Below are 26,321 nucleotides of genomic sequence, written 5' to 3' on the forward strand. Positions count from 1 at the left end.
GATGAGTCATTAGGAGGAACATTAATGTGGAAACAACTTCTTTAGGTAAATCACCATTTGGTTTGAACCTAGAACTAGATTTCACCTATTTCGAGCGGGGCGACGTGGTGGCAAAGTGCCGCTGCTGAGCGTCCCCCGTCTCTCTGGAGATCGCATGTTCTCACCATATTTCCCTTGGGTGCTCTGTTTCCCTCTCACCTTTCAACACACACCTGCGGGTGTGAACCGAGAGCCGAACAAGAGTGTGTGAACTGAGAGTGCGTGACAAGTAACAGGCTTCCCTTTCGGAGACACGGCACCAACTTAAGCACCCGAGGAAGCCGGAATATGCTCCGGTCCCTCCCACCATGAACACAAATGAGTTGGGTGAAGAAACTGGACGGATAGGAGTGAGCGGGGTAGGAATTGTTCGATTAGGGCGCATCAAATGTTTTTGTAGTTTTATTTTTACCCCTCCCCCCTTGATCATGACACTCGATCAATACGAGGACAGTGGTGAGAGGATGCGAAGGGCAGAGTTGAACGCGCCCTCCAGACAGTGGCCCCGAGGTCTAATATTGGAACGGAAGGATCAATAATCTAAAGGCAGAGAAATGAAACCTTGAAAGCCTGTTCTCGACACCTGCCGCTTACGCTTATTGACCTAGTCCGTATTCTCATATATCATTTTATATATTATTTAAGACCAACAGAAAGCTTTGTTTGCAAACTCTACAAAGCGCCGCAGTAGATTTTTTGAACACAAGATGCTATGTGGTAGCAAAGCACATCGCTTGCATGGCCATATAAATAAATAAAGAAAAAGAACATTAGCATTTTGGAAATATGGCATATGTGATTAAAAGGGAAATGTAGTGGGCTTGGATAAATACAGATGTTCTTTCCTCTATATTTTATAAGGATAAAAAAAATATTTAAAATATAAAATAATTCAATAAAAACCCAGGAATCTTGCAATGCATACGATTTATGAAGTCTTGCAATGACATTCCCAGTGGCTTTATTTTACACATTTTACGCACGGCCCAAGTAATGAAATTAGAAAAGCAACTCCTCAAAACAATTTATTTTCATTTATAGAACAAATTAAAGCAGATAAACGCTATGTATTATTATATAATGATCATTAATGACCCACGTCACTGGCATTAAATAATAATCTGAACCCATGGTCGTACTCTCTGTCTTTGTGAGTGGATTCGGTCAGAGGTATTGGGGTTGGGGTTGATATTGGCTACCACAGTTCTTTAAGAGTCTTGAGGTGAGATCAGTGGAATACAGCCTGGAGTAGAGTCAGTGAGTGGAGAGAGAGAAATGACTGGAAGCGGCAGAATGAATCAGATGTGTTGACACGCGATCAAACCGCCCGGGTCAGACCTCAGTGCTGGTTTCCTGCAGCTTCTCAAGTCTGACCCAACCCCAAGATCCAACATTCAGGGCACTCTGGGCCCGGTTTCCAGCTTGGGGAACATTTTAAGTCCTCATCCTTGTGCTGCCAGTGCAGCACCGGCGTCCTGCTGTCTCTGGTTGTAGGCGGCGTGGATGTCCAGGAACATGTCCCGGCAGGCGATGCGCGCCTGGAGCTTGGAGCAGATGAGGAAGGAGCCGGCCATTTTGCGGTGCAGCGAGTAGGTCTCCTCGGGCGGCGGTGTGAGGCGGTGCCGCAGCATGACGGGGATGAGGCCGTGGATCCGCTGCGTGGTGCTCTGTGTGCTGAAGTCGAATGGCTTTGCCGAGGCAAAGGCCTCGCCCAGGATCATCACCGCCTCCACGTGGGCGTCTTGGAAAGCCTGATATGGAGACAGAGACAGAGACAGAGAGAGAAAGAGATTGAAGCAGAAAGAATGATTCAGATTAGAAGTGTAAAATACTGTATTGCTTATATTTTTTGGGCAGGCACAATTGTGGAAGTAATTATAACAAAATCAAAGTTTCTCATGTGTAATACCAATACGCGATACAATGGCAGCACTATCAACCATTTTAAGATACAAACTCTAACTCCGAAGAATTTGTATTATATTTGGTGGTTAAAAGCTTGTTTGCAGTTACCAGTACTGTATGTCACAAATGATTCTGTGTTGCCATTTTCCTCTTTTGTTGCTTTCCACATTCACTGGTGAATAAAGTGAAATAACTGGTTTTCAAATAATTTAAAATTCCTTGAGAAACTAGATAGAGACTGAATCACGGTGAAGTATTTACCCACTGACTCAAACTGCATTTTGAATCATCCCTCATTAAGGTGACTATCTGCGTGTGTCCAGTACTATTATGTCTGTCTGTGTGTGTTTGTTTAGTACACATGTAAAAACTATTCTATTATTAATTATCCAAAAATTAAAAAAAATTAACTTATTTCACGCTCAAAACCAGAGGAAACCTAGCGATATCAGCATATTATGGTCCAGGGCCATGACTGAACCGTGGAGGACACAAAGAGCCGAGGCCGAAAAGGAGGAGCTCACGCACCGTGACTGCAGGGAAAACGACGTGGATACGAGTATAGAGCCGGAAGGACTGGAGAGAAATTAACAGAGGGAAGATGGAGGAGGGGCGTCGGGGGAAGAAAATAGAGTTGGCCGTGACCAAAATACAGAACCTTGGTCTCGAAACCGGTGAGGAACTTGAGGTCCTTGGATTTGGAGAGAACGGTTGCTCGATCGCCTATAGAGGCCGCGTGGACCACCTGGACACACACACACACACACACACACACACACACACACACACACACACACACACACACACACACACACACACACACACACACACACACACACACACACACACACACACACACACACACACACACACACACACACACACACACTTTAGCTTACATTGCAATTATATTAAAAGTTATTTATGGCGGACTACAAAAAAATAAAAACCTTTACCTGGGTAATTGCAAGACATTGTTTAACGTAAAGGGTATGCAGACTCGGACATCATATATCAAAACACATGCTTCATCGTACCTGTATGTAGTCATCGGTGAAGGACTCTGGGTAATCTCTGCATGCCCCAAAATCCAAGAGAATAACCTAAAAAAAATATGGTTAGGACATGTTAATAATAACTGGCGTCTGATCAGTCTGCAGATGCAAAAAGAGTGATGAGTACTGAGTGATTTGTGATGGTATTTATGGTTAGTCTGTTGAGTTTTATATAATTATATACATACATGAAACAGATACTATCACGACATACAGCAATATGATGTAGAAATCACAATGATAATCAACACCCAGCCCCATTAAGAATATAATCTTCATTCATCGGAAAAGATTATGATTTCTATTTGCTTACATCTATTGTGAAGAAAGTATTAGTTTCACGTCCCCCACCTTGTTGGTGTCTGCGTTGTAGAAGAAGTTGGCCCAGTTGGGATCCGTCTGCATGAACCGGAACTCAAACAGCTCCCTGAGGCAGAGCTGGAGGATGTTGAAACAGATCTGAAGAGAAGAGGAGGCAGGAGGAGGATGGAGGTAACTTTTTTTATTACCTTACGATTTGAATTACAAAACCAGGGGCAATATCGCAGTACTCCCCCCAGGACTTTTTGAGCACTTCAGCACAAAAGGTGCAATTTTCAAGGTATTCCAGGAGTTAATTTCTAAGGACAAAATTCAAGCACCTCAAGGACCTGGTAAGAACCCTGACTTCAAATCAAATCAAATCCACGTCCCGGGAATGAGGCCCACTGCGCGAACCTGGTTCCTGGTCTCCTGGTCCAGCTCCAAGCAGCGGTCCAGTGGGACCCCCTGCACCAGCTCCATGGCCAGCACCCGGCGCCCCGACAGCTCCTCAATCACCTGGGGCACCTGGAAGAACCCGTCTCCCTGTAGCAAGGACCTGGGGGCCACACACACCACACCGCTCATTTACGACATAGATTAAGAAAACTTAATTGGTGAGCAGACAATGATGAACACACTTTAAATTTCGAATGAATCTCAGATGAAGGGGAGCACCACTAAGCATGACGTGCTTTTGTAGTTTGTGTGTGTGTGTCACCTAAATTTCTTGGCACACTCGGCTTCCCTCTTGTAGTCGCACTCCCACGCCAGCTCTCTCTGTAGCACTTCGAGGCTGCTGTCTGCAAACAAGCCTGCAGGAAAACAAAAGGGAGGTTATTTGGGAACTTGAACAGGCACACTCTGTGTGTGTGTGTGTGTGTGTGTGTGTGTGTGTGTGTGTGTGTGTGTGTGTGTGTGTGTGTGTGTGTGTGTGTGTGTGTGTGTGTGCGTGTGTGTGTGTGTGTGTGTGCGCACACTTGTTAACATAGTGCTAATCCATGTCAAATCTGTGGATAGATGTGTAGGTATGGTCTTTTTTTATTTTATTTATTTCCATCTTACTTCTTATCCCCTTTCTTGACTTGCACCGTTTAGCTGCTGTGATGCCTGAATTCTCCCCACAGGGATTAATAACGTTTTATCTTACTTCACAATCCACCAGAAAGACGCACCAGTGCAAGTGAGAATTGACTCATTTCTCACCCTCTGGCAGGACAACGCTCATCTTCAGGACGGACATCAGGTTGTTGATGTCGCTTCTTATGCTCTCGGCCACACCCGGGTACTGGGGAACGGGGGCAGAAGCAGAGAGGAGGCCTTCAGAGAAGACGTTCAGAGAAGAGGGAGAGAGAACGTCATGTGAACAGCCTCCTACCTGGATCTTCAAGGCGATCTCTCTGCCGTCCTTCATAACCCCCAGATGCACCTGGCCTATGGATGCCGCGGCGAACGGTTTGTCTTCGAAGGACAGCAGCTTCTCTCTCCAGCCGGATCCTAGCTCTTCCTCGAGGACTTTCTAAAAACCGCCCAGTCAGTTCACACGGCTATTAGAGATCACAGCAAAGGAAATATCTATTTATATCATAATTTCTAGAGATGTATATCTGGCCACAGGTACAAATTGTCAGGTCTTATTCTAGTCAAATCAGATCACTTGTGCCATTTTACTCCTATAAAGATTAGCAAGTCCCTTACATATTTTTTTTTTACAGCATGCAAATTTGATTACTGTACGCAAGGAAGAGAAAGGGGGGGGGGGGGGGCCACAAATGCACGCCGCTCACATTCATCTGCCAGCTGGGCATGAAGTCAGCGCTCTGTCGGACCCGCTCGAAGATCTGCTGCAGCTGAGGGTTGATGAAGGAGTTGTCTGGCGGGATGATAGACCAGAAAGGGACCGTCACAAATGTGTTGTTTTTTTTTGTTGTCTTGTTTTTTAAACAGCACATTCATTGTGACATACTGCACAGTGCCTTCAAAAGAGCTGGATTTTTAGATTTGTATCCATTTATATCCAAAACCCCCAAGCCCCCAAAACTCTACCCAAATAGAACCCCAGGCTTGACATCATGAGGCTTATCAACTTGAATAGTTAGAAAGATAATAACGAAATATCCACACTTATATTAGGGATGCAATGGTACAGTGGGCTCACGGTTCGAATGTATCACGGTTTTGGGGAGACGGTAACAGTATGGTTATCTTTATATTTAAGAAAAAACAATTTAATGTAAAAAGTTTAAAAGTGTAAGAAATGTTTTGATAGTCGTCATAGACAGTAGCCATAAATAACTAGTGTAACGCTCTGTGTGTATCTCACACACACACACACACACACACACACACACACACACACACACACACACACACACACACACACACACACACACACACACACACACACACACACACACACACGAATAATAAAAGTAAAACGTTTATCAAAATAAAACCTCAGTCAGACCAGTGTATGTGGGCCTTCGCTTTGTGAACCTGACATAACAGTGGGTGCGCTCTTTTCAGCCAGGGCACAGGCTGTCTCTTACATGGAGGGGGAAACATTTGCCGTTGGCAGGAGACGGTGACTTAAACAAACATTGTTAAACTGTAAAATGTGAGAAAAGAAAAGCTCATCACCCAGCGAGATTTGGTTCCCTTCATTCATAGAAAAGAGCCGTTCACAAGACGACCCAGCACATGTGCAGTGGAAGCCAGAGAGAGTGTCTCAACCACCATCCCAGGGGATAATTTTCTGACTACAAAAACATTTCTTTGTAGTTTTATCTTGTGTTTCTATGGAAAAGAAGGCGTAGCAGTTGAAAAAATAAAAAATAAATAAAAATAATATATATATATATATGAGAAAAAAAAAACAAAAACTACACCGCTCACCAAAATAGAGAAATGTTGCGCAACTCCGCACGGACCCCACACAGCTGACGTGGCCAATGGAGCTGCAACAGTGGATTTAATAGGAAGCATGCAATCATGTCACACCGCGGCACACCCGTTCTCTGCCCCAACGCGTCTGGTGGACTTCTACCGTGATACTGTGGTTCAGGTGGGCGTATTGAGCTGTAAGGGGCGTAACGAACGGGTGGATAACATACCGTGTATCGTTGCATCCCTAACTTATATACATAAAAAAATACTATTATACCATTACATTATCAGAATTCCATTTGAGTTTCCCTCGCTACGACGGTGTACCTTGAATGCTCAGCATCTGCCCGATCTTGAGTGCGGCGCCGCGCACCTTGCACAGCGTGTTGACGATTCTCTCGGCGTTGGCCTCAGACAGGAAGGGAGAGTCCAGCAGGGCGCCCCCCTCTGTGAAGCGACACCGGGGTTAACAGCAGCTAATATCACATTTGAGAGTACAAGGCTTCACATAAACCCCCCCCCCCCCCCATGTCACCACCCGAGGCTAGGATTGGTCATTTAATGCGAATCCCGACATGAAAGACTCCTAACTAACAAGAGCTGAGCTTTTCGGGAAAGCTCTGGTTAACATGTTTGTTAACAGGTTTTTGATCCAATGCCAGTCCACGGGTCGAATGATCTGAAACATCTCCAGGCGGGCTGGCCATCTGTCTGTGGGATCCTGCCAGTGCTCGCCAAGTTGGACCCAGAGTTTGCAAAATACGGGATCGGAAAACGTCACCAGCAGCTCCTTACCTCGCGATCGCTTGCCGCCAAAGGACTGTTTGGCCACCTCGGAGAGGGCTCCGATCCCTAGCCCAACTGCCAGGCCTGCAGAGGAGAGCGAGGGGGAAGTGTATCCACATTAGGGTAAATCGAGCAGGAAGGCCGACCTTGTTCAAACGCGAGGGGAGGGGACCGACTACCCTCAATTTGGAAGAAAATGATCAGTGCCGTACTCTTGAGCACATTGTTCAGAAAATGACACCCAAAAATCGAAGCCCGAATTAGTTTCTTGTGTCGGATCTGAGATCTAAATACAGATCTGAAACATTTAAACACGCTGATCTCAAAGCTGGTCTTCTATCCTACTAAAAATAACATTGGTTGTTCAGTGTTGTGCAGTCAAATTAGGGCTGGGTGGTAGGAGCTACGTTTTTTTGTGTCTGAATCAATTATCATTCAAATAAACTAGATATGAAGACACACGTGGAATAGAATAAAAAATATATTTAAAGTACGCTCAATTTGTAAGCACTGTCATTCACTTTGTGAGTTTTGTGGCTTAAGTCTAAAAATGTCAGGTGTTGTTTTAAACAGTGAAACGGCCCAAGGCTTTTTTTATTTGACCAAATTATGTCAACAAAATAAATCTTTCAACTCAATAGACATACGTGAATAAACAAAATACATATTTCTTATGAAATAAAAAAAACGATAAATGCATGTATGTGAATATTTATTTTATACCCCTTTAAAAACCCTATTTATCATTTACCCATTATGTGATTCTTATGCTCTTACCACCAAAGTTTGCCAGCCGGCTGATTCTGGTGGTGGGCACCTTCCTCTCTTGGGCACGGTCACTGAGCTGAGGATGAGGCAGCACAACTCTATGAGGTATTTTCTAACGCTGAGATTGGGTTTCAACTCATCAGCGAAACACAGTCAGGCATTCCACTGACCTTCTGTCGGATGGGTTTGACCAGGGTCTGCTTAGCTTCCCTGGCCTTCCTGATGTCCTCGGGGGTAAGTCTGGCCACCACGGTGTCATGGAGGAACCTGGTGTGGCAATGGCCAAGGGCCGGCACGGTGTGGAGGAACCGGCTGCTCTGGCCCGGCCAGCCGGCTCCTCCTGGCCCTGGCCGTGCGTTGTGATGTCCCTCTGAGGTAGAGAAGGAAAAACAAATCATGACTCTATCAGATGGGACGGAAACATAGTTAGCAAATGGACCGTTTGACTGACGCCTTCGAATTTTGATTTTAGATTGTAATGAAATAAAACCCTGTACCATAGGAGCGCCCAATGCGTCAAAAAAACGGCCCCAGTTGGTCAGCCCACATTAATGTGTTTACATATCAGATGATGGAGCATTAATGCTTTTTCGGGCCTCGTTCACACTTAATGCGTTGGTAGGAATGAGCTGCACAGCCAGTACACATCCGTACTCAGATTAACTTAAAGGACCGGACTCTCTGTGAAGCACACAGTGGATGAAGAACTCATTTGCACCGTCCCTGGACTTTTCAGTCATGGTACAATACCGGTGAAGTGTATTTAAGGCCACAAATGAAGCATGGAGAAAACTGAAAAAATGGTTTGTTTAAGTGAGGCTGCAAACATATTGAGCACCACACTGCCTTCTTAATTTCCCCTCATACCAGGGTGCATTCTGGCATTACAAAATGAAATTCAAGGACTTCCCAGTACTTTTTCAAGCACTATTTTTTCCATTTTCAAGGAATTCACACAAAACAAATGTAATACATTTTCAATGTGATCTTTATTAATTGAAATATAATACAATCTTAGTCTCATTGTCTATTATTTATACAACTATATCTGTTATACAACTATATCTGTTATATATATACATACCGTATATATATATAATTAATGTTATTGTCATCTACTATTATAAGTGTCTATTTCCAACCATGCTGGATTACGATTCAATTAAATATTTTATTATGTTACGATTTTAATAGCAAAACCAGGAGGAATAGCACAGGTTGTTGTTTTTTCAAGGACTTTTCAAGCACTTCGGCACAAAAAGGGGCTATTTTCAAGGTATTCCAGTACTTACATTTCTGGGGACGAAATTCAAGCACTCAAGCATCCTGCTCCACACAGTCATTAACAAACCAGTGCGTCGACTTTCTCCACATTACCTTTTGGCATCTCAGACATGGGCTCGGCACTCGTTTGACAGTGAGAGAGGTCAGACCCCACCGCCCACTGCGCTGCCTCCTCCGCGTCCATCTCGTCCCAGCCCTCGGCATCCGGAAAGACGTCCTCTTTTACGGAACGCTGCCACAAAAGAGAAAGGTGTCATTCCACCAAATGTGTAAAATATTCAGTGTAGATAGCTCTTGTGTCCGGCCCTCACCGTAGAGCCAGCCCCCATGACGCCTCCCAGCAGTCCCTCCACCACGTCCTGAGCCGCTTGGACACCGGCCCCCAGGGAGGAGTTGCAGGCCATCAGTCTGAGCTGCTCCCCCTGTGTGGCGACCAGAGCCGAGCCCACTTTGCCCGCCCCACGCAGCACCTGCAGAACCTCAGACAGCGGCACTGTGAGGGCAGAGAGGACACAGAGTGGCAGCATGAAGTACAGTGGTACCTCGACTTACGACTGTAATCCGTTCTATAAGAACGGTCGTATGTTGAAGCAATTTTTCCCATATACACCACGCTCATTTTTTTCTAAGATTTCTTTCTTAGTTTCAATGGGAATCATTTTTTTCTTTTTCCCCATCATCCTTCTTCTTAGGACTCATCATGAAGGGTGAAAATAAACAAAATACACAGCACAAACACAGTAAATATGAAAAAAATATATCGATAAGCCATGAACTACGTGCACACACGATGTAGGACGCCCACTGACTGCTGACTGGCCGCCAACGCGCCACGGTCGTATCTTGGAGCAGTCGGTCGCAAGTCGATACAAATTTTCGCAACTATTGCTGCGCGGTGGTGCAGTGCATTGCACTGCTGCCTCACAGCAAGAAGGCTCTGGGTTCGATTCCTGCCTGGGGCGCTGTTGGCATCGTGCTCCGGCGGGTTATCTCTCAAATAGCAGCCTTTCTGTGTGGAGTTTGCATGTTCTCCCTGTGCTCACATGGGGTTTCCTCCACCTAACGTCAGTAAGGACCCCGACCAAAAACATACACACATTATCGTCTGACCAGCGATGGACACTCATCACCAGGTCCCCGGGCGCGTCCACGTATGCTGCCCACTGCTCCTGGCTGTGCCCCCGGAGGGAGGACAAGCCAGGATGGGGTTAAACGCAGAGGCCTCATTTCACCGGCCACCATCCAAAGCATGTGCATGTGTTGTGTTGTGCTGTGTGACGATTAAAGACTGTTCTTCGTATCTTGGATTAGTCGTAAGTAGATGCAGTCGTAAGTCGAAGTACCACGGTACTTCGGAACTTTATAATATTCACTTTGCAGAGATTTCTCCACCACACTTCACAGTAGAATATCTGTATTTTTTTTTTTTTTTACTCTCCTACATTTCTAACACAGTTGCGTTGTCTCGGTTTTATTACAAATCTGGATGTATATTTGTGGTGTGGGGTTGGTGTGGTTTGAGCAGCCAAACCTGACCTGGATCTAGGTGAATGGGATCAGAGTGGCTGCATACCTGTTTGCTCTTTGGTTGGTCTAACTCGCAACAGGTTAAAACACCCAACCCCACACACACACTCAGAAGAGGAGCTTGTGTCATGACATGTTCTATGTGCTCCTGGCTAATTCCAGCTGGCCCACTCTCTACAATAAACTGGTGTCTACAACCCAGTCTTCGGTGTCTCTGTGCCCGAGGTCCCTGAAAACGCCACCGGGATTGCGTGCGGCAACATTTTATTAGATTGATGAATAAATAGGCAATACAAAATAAACCTACAAACATAAAAAATGGTTAGATACAGCACATTTAAATTTAGTTTACTAAATACTAGGACACAAATGCGCGTGCGCGCGCACACACACACACACACACACACACACACACACACACACAGTGATTACATATAATATGATTATTTGCGATACGTATAGTGTGATTAGCTGTAATTCAGACCCGTGGACATACTTGTGACACCACACGTGTGATCTATATCCTTACTTTCCTTTCCAGCAGTGACATTGTGTAAAACATTTCATCAGAACAGCATTTCGTCTCGGAAAAATAACCTTGTTGGACAACCTCCCACCGTGAGTATCAAGCGTGTTGAGCAACGCCGGTGGCTGGCGACCACAAACAAAACACAAACAAACCAAACGACGCGCAAGATCCTTACTTGTGAAGTGCGGTAGGGCCGCGTCCAGGACGCCGCAGTGTTATGTGTTGTTGTGTGCACAGTTCGCCCAGCGCCAGCCGCTGCCGTTTCCCAACGCTGTCGCAAGGCGGAAGTGGACGTTTGACGGACGTGTCCGTCCTCCAATCGCAGTTCAACGATTAGGACGGCGGGCGCACGTCGTGATTGACGTTTTGATCAGCCAATGAGTGTGCAGAGGGGGGCACGTTCACAAAGGTCACCGTGCGAGGGCATTAGTCTTTCGGCCGTCGACGACAGGTAAAATGACCAATCAGAGAGAGGGAGCGGGGCTACACGGGGAGAACGTCCAATCATGTTTTTTCTTTTAGGGCGTGGCCTTTGTCTGGAGGATCACTTCAACCAAGTCACTAAACACAAGATTGTGCGGGGGTTGAGGTTTGGCATGGCAAACTACTTACTGTAAATTTAACCTTATTTTTGTATTTTATGGTTTCAACGTTTCAGCTTGGCAACACTATGCTCTCAACATCGATAGGAATGTCTCCTGATGAAGATATACAGTGGTGGGAACGGTACTAGAAAGATTCAAGATTCAAGATTCAAGATTTTTATTTGTCACATACATATACATACTTTCATACACATATGCAGTGAAATGTAATGCAACGCACCCGGTGATAACACACAATATGTCCTAGGAAAAAAAAAATCTTTCTAATAGACCGACTGACTGACTCCTAAAACGTGATACAGTAAGTTTAATACTTATAGAATAAAATAAAAAATATATAGAATAAAATAAAATACCATAAAAATAAAATGAAATAAAATGGAATAGATAGAGGGAATATGCTTATGTATGTACAGATATGTGCATTAAAGTGGCATGTGAATTAAAGTGGCATGTGAATGTGAATAAAGTGAGGTAGTGTTTGGGATAATACAGCACAGTATACAGCAGTACGGCGCAGCAATACGGCATCACGAACAACCCTGAACAGTGATACAGTATGCGGTACAGTATGCTACATACAGTACAGTAGGTAGTGGAGCAACACTAGAGTAAAAGTAGAGATATCTTGCTTAAAAAAAAACTACTCTTGTATGTTGAAAGTCACTCATTAGATACTACTTCAGTAAAAGCCTTAAAGTGGCTGACATTAAAGGTACTTAAGAATCAAAACTAAAAGTAAATGCCGTGCAGAAAAAAAGCCAGAGTGAGCTTTTTTTTTTGCTCTGATTTTTATTCTTTATTCTTCATTCTTCCTCATTGGGTAAGATGCATCGTTCACTCCGACATAAGAAAACATTTGTTGTAAACATGGCCGCGGGTGTCTCCATCAGTCGTAACAGGTGCAGGTGGAGCAGCATCACCGCTGGAGGAGGCCCTTGCTGGGGTCGTCGATCTCCAACGCGATGCTCTAGTTGTGGCTCTCTGGGACGTGCCTGTGCTCAGCGTTGCCAGATTAGCCGTTTTTCTGCCCAGTCGGGCTACTTTCAATCACATTGGGCTGGAAAAAAATAGCACTGGTACTGGCACTGTGTACATACAATTTGAGATGGTTCGTGAAATAAATTGGACTGGTTTGTGAAGTAATTTGGACTGGTTTGTGAAATAACAGTTTTTTTCTTATTTTACAAGAGGGAGCGACGGTGTCCCCGCGCTCCGTTCCCCCAAATAAAACAAATAAACTGTGTTTTCATTTTAGATGGAAGGTATTTTCCCTCGTTTCAACCCCCCAGTCAACGGTTTTCTGGCACTGGGCTGGTAATTGGTGGATTGGGCGACTTTTAGGCTGTGGTTGGGGTGGATATTGTCAATCCGATTTGGCAACACTGCGGGCCGTGCTAGTTCAGTAGCAATGCCGCAAAAACTAAACTTAACACGGGCAGGGTTGCCAGATCCCCATGACAAACTCAGCCCCGCCACCAACCTGCGGACAAAAAAAACCCCCAAAAAAAACCACTTCAACATTTAAAAAGCAGCCCGATTCCACAGGAAAACCGCAGACCTGGCAACTCTGAACACACGCTCGAGAGTGTTTGTTTACACTCAGCTTGCTGGATGATATGACCTTTAACCTGATAACATTAACTTCGTGGCAAGTTGTTCAGGGGAAATGCATTTGAGTAGAATTATTTTTTTGGGGGGCTAAATGGTAGCTAAGAAAACGTAAAAGTCGACAGAAATATAATCACTCCGTATTGAGATGTGCATAGATCTGATCAAATGAGTCCACTTGAGGAGACAATTCCTCGACGGTAAAAAAAAAATATGGTAACATATAACGATAATAACATTTAAAGTTATTATTAGCTTGTAGGTCTCTGGGGTCCCCGAAACATGTCTTTAAAGTGTTTTGCTGAAAATACCACTCAGATAATGCATTCTATCCATTCAAACATGCGTCTAAAGCATCCTGGTTCGGGATGCTGTGTGTCCGTGTGTGTCGCTATAAATTAAAATGAGCCGCTGCTCCCCACGCCCAGTTCTGTTTTGCCCTTTGTATGAGGTCGCTAAACCTTCGCTGACTCCAACTCGTCACTCCACGAAAAAATGTGTTTCTGAGCAAAATTTGAGGCGGGAAACAAGCGATCCAGTCGCTGAATCTTCGCTCATATTAGATCGACAAGCCTCATTCAAAAGTTTGTTCCGACTTTCCTTGCCGACACCGTACCGGGGATTTTTTGTTTCATGTCAACGTCGGAAAATAAAATAAAATGAATACATCTACAATAAAAACACACTGGTTTTTATTGGTTTTGTTTGGAGAAACGCAGCAGCGGCCTACAGTCGGCCTACAGCCTACAGCCTACAGACGTTCTTTTTTTTTTGTTTTGGAAAGAAACACACAGCAGAGTTCTTACTTACTTACATTTCCATCGTCTGCAGTTTCTATTGGACAGTTGGTATTAATTAATCTGTCTTTTAAAAGATTTGTGCTGGTCTTCTCAGCGACGCTTGTTATTCTTCGCGTTATTTCTCCAGCTCCTGGGTGGAGTTACTTTCGGTTCTAATTCTAATGTTGGCCCAGTGACGTATGAAGGGATCCAAAATCTGAACGGGGTGTGTCAGGACATGTTTTCTGAAATAGACAGCTCACAAAAAACTGACCGAGTTGTCTTTTTTCACAGTTTGTGTGTCAGTGGGCCCATCAGAGACCCAAATGTACAGTATGTGCACAAGCACTGAAAAAGTGAGTTTTGCATTATAGATCCCGTTTAAATGTTAATACAACTAAACAAGGACACACATGATTCCCACGAGTAAAAAAAACAAACAAACAAAAAAACAAAAAACAGAGTAGAAAAATAAACACAAAACCGACTCATTATTCACATTCTTTAAACATAAAATAAAAGTTTCTTCTATCTCAGAATTATTTAAATAGTATAAATCACAGGCCTTTCGACAGCTTAGAGAAATGTGTGTGCGTGCGTGAGAGAGAGAGCGAGAGAGAGAGAGAGAGAGAGAGAGAGAGAGAGGAGATATCTTTTTATTTTAGGGTCAGTTACTTATCTGTGTGTCTGTGTGTTTGTATCGGTAACATTTAAATATATGATACAACATATTGACGTCTGTCAATCTAAATGTAAGTCCGTTCAATTGAAAATGAAATAGAAAAGATGGAGAGAGAGGGGGAGAGAGAGGGGGGGAGAGAGGGGGAGAGAGAGGGAGAGAGAGAGGAGATATCTTTTTATTTTAGGGTCAGTTACTTATCTGTGTGTCTGTGTGTTTGTATCGGTAACATTTAAATATATGATACAACATATTGACGTCTGTCAATCTAAATGTAAGTCCGTTCAATTGAAAATGAAATAGAAAAGATGGAGAGAGAGGGGGAGAGAGAGGGGGGAGAGAGGGAGAGAGGGGGGGAGAGAGGGGGGGAGAGGGGGAGAGAGAGGGGGGAGAGAGGGGGGGGGGGAGAGGGGGGAGAGGGGGGAGAGAGGGGGGGGAGAGAGGGGGAGAGAGAGGGGGAGAGAGAGGGGGAGAGAGGGGGGGAGAGAGAGGGAGAGAGGGGGGGGATGGGGAGAGAGGGGGGGGAGAGGGAGAGAGGGGGGAGAGGGGGGGAGAGAGGGGGGGAGAGGGGGAGAGAGAGGGGGGAGAGAGAGGGGGAGAGAGAGGGAGAGAGAGAGGGGGGAGAGAGGGAGAGAGGGGGGAGAGGGAGGGAGAGAGAGAGGGGGGAGAGAGGGAGAGAGGGGGGAGAGGGAGGGAGAGAGAGAGGGGGGAGAGGGGGGGGAGAGGGGGGAGAGGGGGGGGGGGGGAGGGGGAGAGAGGGGGGGGGGGGGGTAAGAGCGCGCGCAGTGGGCTAAAGGAGGGGAGTCGCGGTGCTGCCATATATGGGCATACCATCGACTCTGCGCTGCCATTGGCTGCGGGCCGTGTGCAGCTGCTTGTCAACAAGATGGCCTTCCTCCCTCCACCGCTCTGATACTGATTATTTTGGTAGACCCGAGAACGAACCGTAAAAAGCCCGTGTCACTCCTACACAGATAACGGGAGAGGGTCCGGTGAGCGTCACCGAGGGGCGTGCATGAGCGCAGAATGTTTTCAAGGAACTGACAGCGCTCGGGCCTCGGTAGTAAGGAGCCCTGGACGAGGTTGACCGGAACGGAGCTGCTGGCTAATGTGGTTAGCCGAAGAGCTAGCTAGCCTAGCTACGTGGACACGGGCAGCTCGTGTCACCTGCGCCCCGCTAGCCGCCAACTCCGAGCGGCCGAGGCCGGGCGAGAACACCGCCGGGTGGCCGGCTGTCATCGGCCTTCCGCAGCTCTCCTTTCGGATTTTAACGCGAAGGTAAGACTGGGTGGCCGGCTACTAATAACTACGTAGCCAAGGCTTCGATTGTAGCATGTAGCGAAGGTGCTAGTTAGCCTTGTTAGCCCGTGTCCCCATTACGGCTCAGGTAAGCAGGGCTAGCCAGCTTGCTATTGATGCTTTTTAAAGGACGATAAGACTATTGCCAACTATTAAGAGGTATGAGATCCACACGAGTCTAGGAAATGTTTAACCCAGTGTATCAGTATTACAGTATAAAGAGTACCCATTCTTATTTTATTCACTATGCAAACTTGCACGTCTTCCAAATTTTGACAGTGACTACTTTATACAGAGGTTCATTGTTTGTTCGTTTTTAGGTTGATTGTGTACTCGCATTTTTTATATTTATATATTTTATATATTATTACGCTGTTATTGCCTGTTTTGATGTGCTCTACCTGCTCTATCGCTTAGAAAAACAAGTGGCCACTTCCTTGAGGGTGTGATGGTTTATGACATTACAATGCACCAGCACCTGCCTGGTTGGATCCAAAATAGAAACAACCTCAAACTTAAAAGGTTCAGTTTCTGTTCAGTTGATTGTAACCAACACATGCCTTATATGATTACAGTTATTTCTAGAGACCGGGTTAATGTTTCTACATTTCCAAATCGTAATTGAGTTGATCTTTGACCAACTTGAAAGCGTTGCTTGTTGGTAAGATGGAAAGGAAATAAGACTACAAATAGTTTGAGTAGTTTAATCAATTTTTTACATTACATGTGATACAACTGCCGCCTTAAGAAGTCTGATTGTAGTCAAATAGGGGACATTTGTGAGACACATATGGGGTTCATGAGCTTTTTACTGACTTGCATTTAAACTTATTTGGCACTTGACATGAATGCCCAGTTCCTATTACTGCATCTCATGTATGATTGTAATGCGTACACAATGTAAGCTCATAGTTTGAGGTTTCCCCTCAAATGTCCATGTCGTGATGGTGTTTTGATGCCCAGTCCATGGCAGGTTGACGGTGTGTGTGCAGTGATACAACAGCTCATCGAGCAGGCGCCGCACCCTCAGCCCGCCGGCCAGTCGAGGTCCTGCTCTAGATGGATTGACTGAAGGGCCACTTTAAATGATGGTGTCCCTGGACGGGCTGCTGGAGTGATGCAGTCAGTCCTTTTGTTGTGTTTGAGGGTTTGTTGCCGAACTACCCTGTGGCCATACTCGTGTTGCATTGTCTCCTCAGACGGAGAACGCAAACACACACACACACACACTCTGAGCTAAGGCTTCCTGGCATGCTTGCTAATATCACTTGTCTGGGTGTCTATAAGTGTGTCTGGGGGGGTTATGTTACTTTTATTACGTAAAGTTTTAGTTTGCAAATTTGACTATTTAAGTTGTAACCAAAGATCTATGCCCTAAATCTGTTAAGAAACAATGTGGAAAGACCCATTAGATACCAATGTAACTAATTCAACTTAAATTGAGGAGTGGGATGTGTTAGGGAGTGTGCGCATCAATTCTTAGGCGAAGGCAGAGTGCCCAACCAACCAGAATTGTTTATTGGGTAATGATTATCAGAACTGAGGTTACGATGCATTTCATGATGTTATTCTCTTTTGAAATGTTTATTATTATTTTAGTTTGCCATATGCAGAGTGCCAATACAAATACTATTACAGTAAGTTTGCTGTCACTGATTTTGAAGACCCTTTATCTTCTATTATTTTCAGCTCCATCAATGAATTCACTGCTTTTAAACAAAATTTGATATGAAAATGTCAGTGTCAAAAATGGAACCGGACCTCACTTGGAGCACTCGCAGTATCACAGTACGTTGCTGTCAGAGCTTCTTTTTATCTATTTATTTTTTAATGACAAGCACTTTATTGGACCTGATTGGACCAGTATTCTATCTTTACAACCCTAATAGTAAGATTGTCCATTTGTTTCTTGTACATTGAGTTTCCCAATGTCAGAATAACTACACCGTAAGTACACAAGATAGGTTGAATAACATAGTCTATATTATTATCATAATGCAGGTTAGTAAGGTGAACATTGCTGTGCGGAATACGGCTATCTACCATCTATGGTTGGTTCACAATAATTCAGTTTTATCAATCCAATCCTCTCAGACATCTCTAGTAGGGATGCATCGATCCCACTTTCAGTCCTGATACCGAAACCTGGGCTTTGGGTATCAGTCAATACCAGTGTTAAATTAATAAGCTGTATGAGGAAGAGACTGGGAATCCTTTATGTGTAAGGCAACATCAGGCTCGACTTCAACATTGCAATATAAATATCAACATAAACAGGATTGTCTCATCCTATATCTTGTATGAAAATAAATATGTAAAAAAAAAAAAAAAGGAACAGAATGTGCATCTCTAGCCAATTAAACCGAAGGAACTAGCTTTTTATCTCCAAATAACATCTGTTGCACACATCTACTTCGCCCCTTCCACTCAATATAATTCTTCCGACTTACACCTGTTGTTCAAAGTGTACTCTAATGATATATAAGAAGAAAGGTGATTTGTGTTTTTAATGAGCATGAGCTACTTTTGATTCCGGTTAAATGGTGAATGTATATGGGACCTTAAGATGTAGGCCTCTGTTCTGCTTTTATAGCAGTGCATAGTGGTATAGCTGTGGTGTTGTTGGCTGCATCTGGGCTTGGATGGGATTTGGTGGATTAGGCCTATGCAAAAAGCTTAAAGCCAAACCCAAGCCTCCGTTTTCAAGAATTGTTTCAAATAAGGGGGGCAGGGGGTATAACTGGCGGACTCTAAATTGTAGCCTACATCAGCTGTTTAATGATAATAAAAGAGAGAAAGTGTGTGTGTGTGTGTGTGTGTGTGTGTGTGTGTGTGTGTGAGTGAGAGAAGAGGGAGATCCCTGTACATATCACCCAAAAAAATCACTGCATTCCAATAGGCAGGCCCATAATCGAGAAATGGTGACTTCAATATCTGCTGATCAATCTTTCTGCGTACCTGTCTGTTATTACATTCTTGTCATGGATGGACCGTCAGTCCATGTTGAGATGCGGAGTCACAGTGAGCGAGCTGGATGACGGAAGATGAAAAGCAGTGCGGGAATAGATGACACGCAGGTTGGGCAGCAGGAGAGTGAGTGAAGGGAAGTACCATGAAAAGGCTTCACCCCCCCCCCCCCCCCTGACAGCATAATCTGTCTGCTCTTCCCCGAGCTGTTGCTCTGTGATTATGGAAGAAGCATTTGAAATTGGTTTCACAACGTGCGTGGGCAGCCTTTGCATTTTACCTCTCAGCAATGCCATTAGTCCAGAAGTACGAAGCCCCACCCAAACAGATGAGCAAAAGAAAGACCTCTTTTTTAAAGCATATGGATTTCATGTGTATGGTGGGTTTTAATTAGACAATAGGCTAATACCTCTTTAAAACTCAAGAGACACAAAGGTAATGAATTGGCAAAGTCCTTGTGATATTACACAGTACAATACAGGGCATTTAGGTGATACATAGCTTGCGCCTATTGTCTAAACATACAAATAAAGTAAATGTATTTATTTTATTGAAATAAATTTAGATTCACAAAAAGGTGATTTAGAAATGCATTCTGTTCTGTTCTTCTCACAGAACAAGTTAGACTGGAACTGTTCGTATTTTGGATGAGATCAGCTTTTCTCTAAGACACGCCTATGTTGTGATTCTTTTACCTCACTGACTTACATGAAACTCCAAAAACTGTTGGCTGTGCATCTTGCCAAATGGTGTGCTGAATGCATTGTCTGCCCAGAACCTACATGTAGATGACTCCTATTCCCTCACTGTAGCAAGGGATGACGACAATTAAACAGAATGGAAATATTTGCTTGTTACTGTGCAGTTAGCGTGTCATTTAAACTGTGTTGAACATAAAGGACAGTCAGTATGATTCATCATGAATCATCTAACCAGTATTTAACACTGAGCAAAATAAGTGTAGTGAGTGTTTTGTATGGAAGTGCATGCAGGAAATTCTAACCAATGTTTCTAATTGTGAAATTATTAGGTAGGTTCATGAAAACAAAGTCCTTGTCAGTTACATTATGTAATTCATCAGTGTGTTAAGGTTGGTTAATTAACCCCACTTAAAGCGCAGCACTTAAAATATTGAGATGAAGTGTAACTAGAGGTTTAAGCTGTTTCAAAGCCGAGGTCTTTAAATCGGCAGCGAGCTCAACATGTTGCACCGTCACCCCTAGCTTCTCTCATCCCCCCTCCGCTTGCATGCCGGCACGTTCCTGGCAGCCCTTACCTCTGGCACAGTCTGATGCAGAAGCAAGGCACTCTGGGTAGACTAAAGCCCCCTCCCTTGTAGCGTAGGCTCGATGTCAGGGAGATCGTGGGTGAGGCTATCGAAGGGCAACTACATCAATTTCACTACCCCCCCCCCCCCCCCCCCCACACACACACACACACACCAGCAGCACGCAACCACTGTGTGTTAAAAATAGACCTAGCATATGCCTGCCCCTCCCTATGTTGCCTCTTATTAGTCAAGTCCTCTGAAGCACTGAGAGGAGGGGAGGAGAGCAGAGTCCATTTGGTGCATTTTGTACTATACTGCTTTAATCCCATCAGGCATACCCCAGACACAAGGCCTGAAATGGGATCCTTTTAATTTGATTGAAAGCCTCTATTGTGAGGGAATTGATCTCCACAATAAAGTATCTGATGTAATGGCTAATTGCATTTGGCTTAAGTAGCAGACTGATTGCTTAGGATATTCAGTTCTCACCACATTGGTGGCCGGTAGTGTTGGAATAGTGGACTGGGTTGCTTTCTGCTCTATTGTCCAATTAGCACCTAGTGGCAAAATACGTGTTGTGACCTCAATGGGTCACTGACTATTGATCCTTCTACTGATTTGAATTGGTGGTCTAGTGATATGAGCTTTGTTAAGATCAGGGGTTCCCAACCACCAGGTCATGGGGCATTTGCCACCAGGCCGTTAGAATGTTCTTTAAAAAGAAAAGTATTTTATTCGTTTGTAGATCTATTTATTTTCCCAGCTCCGCGCTAAATACGCAGCTTAATGGTGGCGGTTGGGGGTGCAGCGGTGGGGCCGGTTGCGGTACGCCTCACTCTGCTCGCCGGTCCTAAGTCGGGGGCGAAATTCTGAGTTTATTCTCAAAACGCAGGGGAACTTTTTATTTATTTTATTTTCTTTTAATGACCCTAATACGCTTTTATTGTAGATGTATTTAATCATTTTCCTCGTTGCGTAACGGAGATACACACACAGTCATCCACCCGTCCGTCCGTGAACATTTTATGCGCTGTGGTCTGGTCCATGATAAGAAAAAAAGTTGTGACTTTGCTGTTTGACAACTGTGTTGAGGTCCTCCTCTCACCCCCCCCCCCCTTTTATCTTGCCCCCACTTCTTGTCTTTACCCAGATTGTATGCCCACGGTAGCTGCTGATTCCAACAGCAGACGGCGCCCGTCAGGTTGGCACTGGGTCAGGGAGCAGAGAATGAGAGGTCCAGCTCTGGATTCCTGCCAGCCAGCCTAAATGCCGTTATGCCCCGTTGGTTGTCCGCTCCCTGATGGACCGAGACCCCTTCTCTCACATCCGCCTGTGGTGCCCACGGCCCTTCGGCACCTACTCCCAGAACAAGGCTCGCAGCACGGGCTCGGGAGGCAGTGGAGGAGGGGCAGGAGCCCCCTCTCTCTGCAAGGCTGAGCCGTTGTCAGTGAGCAGGAGCTCACTGGATGGCGGTGGAGATGCAGGGATGATGGTGGGGGGCCAGCAGGAGAGTGTAGATGGGGAAGATGACGCAGGCTCAGAGAACACTCCACCTGACCCTGAGCTCAGTTCCAGTTCCCTGACACTGAGCCAGGCCCCTCCACCCTCCTCAGCCCCACCCTCGCCACCCTCCTCCGGGGCCCAGATGGAAGATGGCCGCGTGCTGTTGGACACCTGGTATGTCATTAAGCCGGGAAATACCAAGGAGAAGATTGCCTTCTTTGTAGCTCACCAGTTCAGTGGAGCTGGGCTGCCCAGACCAAGCGCCATGAAGGTAAGAATGAGCTACTGCTGACTGGAAACACATGTGGTAGTTATTCATAGGTCAATTTTCAATATGTTTAGCATTTTCTGTTGGACACTTTGTCAACTGCAAAACACTAACTGGTAGCTGTTGTTTAAGTTAATATTTGTAGTTGCAGTGTAGTATAATTTTATGTGTAAATTGTAATATCAAAGAGTAAATTCTAAAACTTTTTTTTTTTTTTTTTTTGTCCTCCTAAGGTAAAAGGTAACTGGGCGACGGACTGCAGTAAGGCCAAACGGCGAAGGCGCTGCTCTTCCTACGAGCCACCAACACGCTCGCAAACCTCCTCGGACCCCCACCGCAATCATGAACTCACGATTGCCACTGATGTGCCCTCCAGCCCCGATGAGCCACCGCTTGGAGGGGTGAATGAGACGGACCTGCTGTCTGTGGCGGAGATGGTGGCTTTGGTGGAGCAGCGGACGGCAATGGCCCTCCAGGGGATGGTGACGGTCCAGGACAACCAGCAGCAGAATCACCAGCCTCTGAGCTCCAACGGCCAGGGCCTCTCCTCCCACCAGCATACCGTTCTCCAAAGCACCGTGTCGGACCCATCACCCATGGTCTTCTTGTCAGGTTCAGACCACCAGTCCTCGACAGAACCAGAGGGATCTTCTCCCATTCAGACAGACCAGGAGCTGGAGGAGCAACAGCAGGAGTCCTGCAGGGTGGCTGAGGCCATCGCACACTTTGAGTCCCAGAACCTGGAGAACAGGCTGCGGCTGGCCTCCAACAATGGAATGGACTCTTCTGACCGGCAAAGGGGGCATAGGAGAGAAGGGGAGTCTGCGGCTGGAATTGCAACCCCTCCTCCACCCCCTAACCAATGCCACGGAGAGGTGAGGATAGCTTTTCGGGTGTCGAGCCTGGACTCTCGGTCCCAGTCGGAGCCCGCTGGCAGGCCCCGCTGTATGTTTATGAGTTGTGGCGGGGGGAGCAGCCAGGCAGGGGCCAGGGCCAAAGAGAAGATCACCTGCGACCTCTACCAGTTAGTCAGCCCTTCGTCACGAGACCCCAGCAGCCTGCTTCTTGCAGCCGCTTCAGCGCCTGCCAAACAAGATGGAGACCACCAACCCCCAGATAGGCAGGCATGCAGCAGTCCAGATCCGGCCCAAGAGCTTTGCAGTGGGGAGAAGAAGGCCGCCGGGGGAGGTAGAGAACGAATGACCGGTTTCCATGTTGAGGTGGTGGTGACCGGCGCTGTGGATCAGTGTGTCTTCTACGGAAAGGACAGCACTGAGAATGTCCAAGAGGAGACTGTGTGCTTTGCGATGCCGAGTGGTGGCGGGGGTGCAGGTAGCTCCCCAGATGCACTGTCAGATGACCCCCCTCCCGGCCAGCTTTTCTTTCTCCAACCCCCCCGGGGTCCAGAGGAGGATGGGAAAGGAACGGGCAGCGGGTCAGGAATGTGCTCTTTGGACTGTGCCAACAATAACAGCAGCCCAGGAGCAGAGGTGGTGGTTGGCCAAGGCGAGAGGGTCACGCGGCCCGAGTCTCCGCTGGCCAGCGTGGGGGTGGTGGAGGACTGCACGGACCCCTCGCTGTGTCGCCTGTACCGGCACGTCTCGCACGACTTCCTGGAGATCCGCTTTCAGATCCAGCGCCTGCTCGAACCCCGCCAGTACATGCTGCTGCTCCCAGACCACATCATGGTCAACATCTTCAGCTACCTGCCCACACGCTCCCTGGCCGCTCTCAAGTGCACCTGCCACGACTTCAAGGCGCTGATCGAGACGTACGGGGTGCGGGCGGTAGATTCTCGCTGGAACCAAGACCCCCTCTACCGGGACGACCCCTGCAAACAGTGCAAGCGGCAATATGAGCGCGGGGACGTTTCCCTGTGCCGATGGCACCCCAAACCTTACCACCACGACCTGCCTTATGGACGCTCTTACTGGATGTGCTGCCGGCGGACAGACAAGGACACGCCGGGCTGCCGCGTCGGGCTGCATGATAACAACTGGGTCCAGCAGCCCACTGACGGCACCCAGACAGTCCGCGCCAAGAGGGAGGAGCGGAGGGAGGAGGCCAGGTAGAGGGGGAAGAGAGGTCGACCTCCTCCATTTCCAGCATCCCTCCTCCCGTCTCCCCTTCCCTCTGTTTTTAGGAGGAACAGAGAGAGCACAGGCATTAAGTGGCACTCCAGGACTGTTTGTTTGTTATTTTTTCCAGCGCTCCTCTCGTTTCCCTCGTAAGAGGGCAGGATGAGGGGTAAAGAGAAGTCTCCTTGCCTTTTTTTTCTTCTATTTAAACCTCTCAGCCACGAGCCATGTGCTCGCTCTGTTTCTCTCCGCCTGTGCTACAGTGTGCAGTGGTGACATCATTGACAGTTAGTATATCAGGGTTGGGGTCCACTCCTCAGTCAACTCTTTGTCTGCCTCTTTCTGGATTTAAGTTTAGAAGTCTACACTCGGCTGAGCTTAGCATTCATGACGTGAAGCATCGCAATGTATTGTTCTAGAACCTGTTTAATGCTCCTGTTATGGCCAATTCTCATACCTGTTTTGTGTTGTGAATTGTACCCATAAACACCCATGTTGGCTGTGCAATGGTGCTTCACAGGGATGAACAGCACAAGGTCCTACAGATGTGTTCTTTTTGTTGGTGGAATGTCCTGCGTTTATAATAAAAATGTGATTGTATAGAACTAACTTGAGTTTCTGTTCTACGAGACTGCAACTCACCTGTCCCATGCCATGAATTTCTTTCTATTTCTATGAATGTGCTGTAACATTCTCTCTTCTACAGCCCCCTTATTAATGCTGCTGCAATCATTGCCTCTCGCACAGACGTTCACTCTGTAATAGCCATACTTTTGGCCGACAGCAGGCTCTGGTCTCTCCCCTCTAGCCTGTCTCACTGGCCACTGAGATCCATCCTTGTCATCCTGTCGGAGCTGACCCCAACCTTGCTTACCAGCCATGCAGGAGAACTGACGCAGACTTTTTGGTTTACAGAGGATTATGGGAGAAAGTATATTGAATGAGAAATGAAAAACAGACAAATGGGAGGAGTGGAGGGGCAACTTGATGTCACTTTGCGCAAAGGCCTGATGTCACTTTGTATGGTTTGATTGACTTGCTTGTTTGCTATTTTTGTTACTTTGTTTGATTGTTTTATTAGGGTGTGTGTGAGGATGTTTGCTGTTCATTTTATCTTTTTGAGGACTGTGTTCTCCCAGTATCATGCCCCCCCCCTCACCCACCCACACACACACACACACTTAAAATATCTTATTTACTTAAGATATAAGTATCCGTTTTAACCGCTGAACTCTTATGCTCCTGTTCCCTGTCATCCTCAGTTTGATTGAGCAAAGGTTTGCCTAGTCTTACTTTGGAGCGGGTGAAACCAATGACCAGACCATAGAAATTCTGTACACCAGCTTCCAGCCTTAAAACCCCCTACCTCTTGATCCACCCTGTAGGAGAATGAGGCGTCGGATGGCTCTCAAGAGGTCGAGTTTAGTAGGTGTTGCATGGGAGCTCGTAAGCAGCTCGACCTCTGGTGGCGACTGGACTCCATGCGAGTCTTTTCAAGTGTCCGCGACTACAAGCTTAGGTATTTGAAACAGTGCCTATAGACGGGTCTGACTCCTCATTCTGTCTCCTCCAGCTCACCCCTCCTGCTTTTACACAACCCACCCCCGCCCCTGTGAGCTGACCGACATGGCAGACATAAAGGACTTGTTCTGGTGAATGATGTAGAGTGCATGGAAATGGGGACAAAAGTATGGGAGGCATGGGAGAACTCTGTAGGTTCCCGATGTGTACAATGCTAATGGGAAATATCTGCTTAAATAAAAACAAAAGTGATGATTAAACTGGAAGCCTGCACTCTGCTCAGTTTTTGACAGACGAGGTTCAAGGGTTAACTTGACCCATACTATTCTAGAAATGATTATATTGGTGGTGTTCAACCTGTACATCTTCTCTGGAACAGTTGGTTAGCTGACGTTTTTTTTTTTTTTAATAATCGAACATTGATCAAATGGGTCACTGAAGATCCAGAAGAACTGTCTACTGCAATGTAAGAGGTTTGAAGGAAGAACTGTCTCATACAGCAAGGACTTGATTATATTTTCTCTGGTGCGGTTTAATCAGCTTGACAGAAGACAGTCATGCCACCATTTTGTAGCTCGGCACTGCTTTCTTTTTAACGGGGCAAATAATGTGCACACCCTGTCATGGCGAGTGCTGCGTAGTATCCGGTGCATGATCATTTC

General features: G+C 46.1%; 2 protein-coding genes across 2 annotated transcripts; one reads left to right on the forward strand and one right to left on the reverse strand.

Moving 5' to 3' along the window:
* Positions 1 to 1,051: 1,051 nt before the first annotated feature.
* On the reverse strand, positions 1,052 to 11,356 carry coq8b (coenzyme Q8B). Its single transcript, XM_080006254.1, has 16 exons — positions 11,255 to 11,356; positions 9,335 to 9,516; positions 9,117 to 9,255; positions 7,910 to 8,109; positions 7,749 to 7,815; positions 6,981 to 7,055; positions 6,513 to 6,632; positions 5,087 to 5,172; positions 4,678 to 4,818; positions 4,506 to 4,587; positions 4,021 to 4,114; positions 3,717 to 3,858; positions 3,351 to 3,458; positions 2,982 to 3,047; positions 2,603 to 2,689; positions 1,052 to 1,790 (listed from the first exon to the last, which is right to left on the reverse strand). Coding segments are annotated over exons 1-16 (1,899 nt in total). The 5' UTR covers positions 11,256 to 11,356; the 3' UTR covers positions 1,052 to 1,481.
* A 4,320-nt stretch (positions 11,357 to 15,676) lies between these two features.
* fbxo46 (F-box protein 46) lies at positions 15,677 to 25,910 on the forward strand. Its single transcript, XM_080006419.1, has 3 exons — positions 15,677 to 16,031; positions 21,440 to 22,063; positions 22,294 to 25,910. Exons 2-3 carry the CDS (start codon positions 21,590 to 21,592, stop codon positions 24,130 to 24,132), a joined length of 2,313 nt encoding a protein of 770 aa, XP_079862545.1. The 5' UTR covers positions 15,677 to 16,031; positions 21,440 to 21,589; the 3' UTR covers positions 24,133 to 25,910.
* The last annotated feature ends 411 nt before the right edge of the window (positions 25,911 to 26,321 follow it).

This window comes from Zeus faber, assembly GCF_960531495.2.
Source record: "Zeus faber genome assembly, chromosome: 9".
Lineage (NCBI taxonomy): Eukaryota > Metazoa > Chordata > Actinopteri > Zeiformes > Zeidae > Zeus > Zeus faber.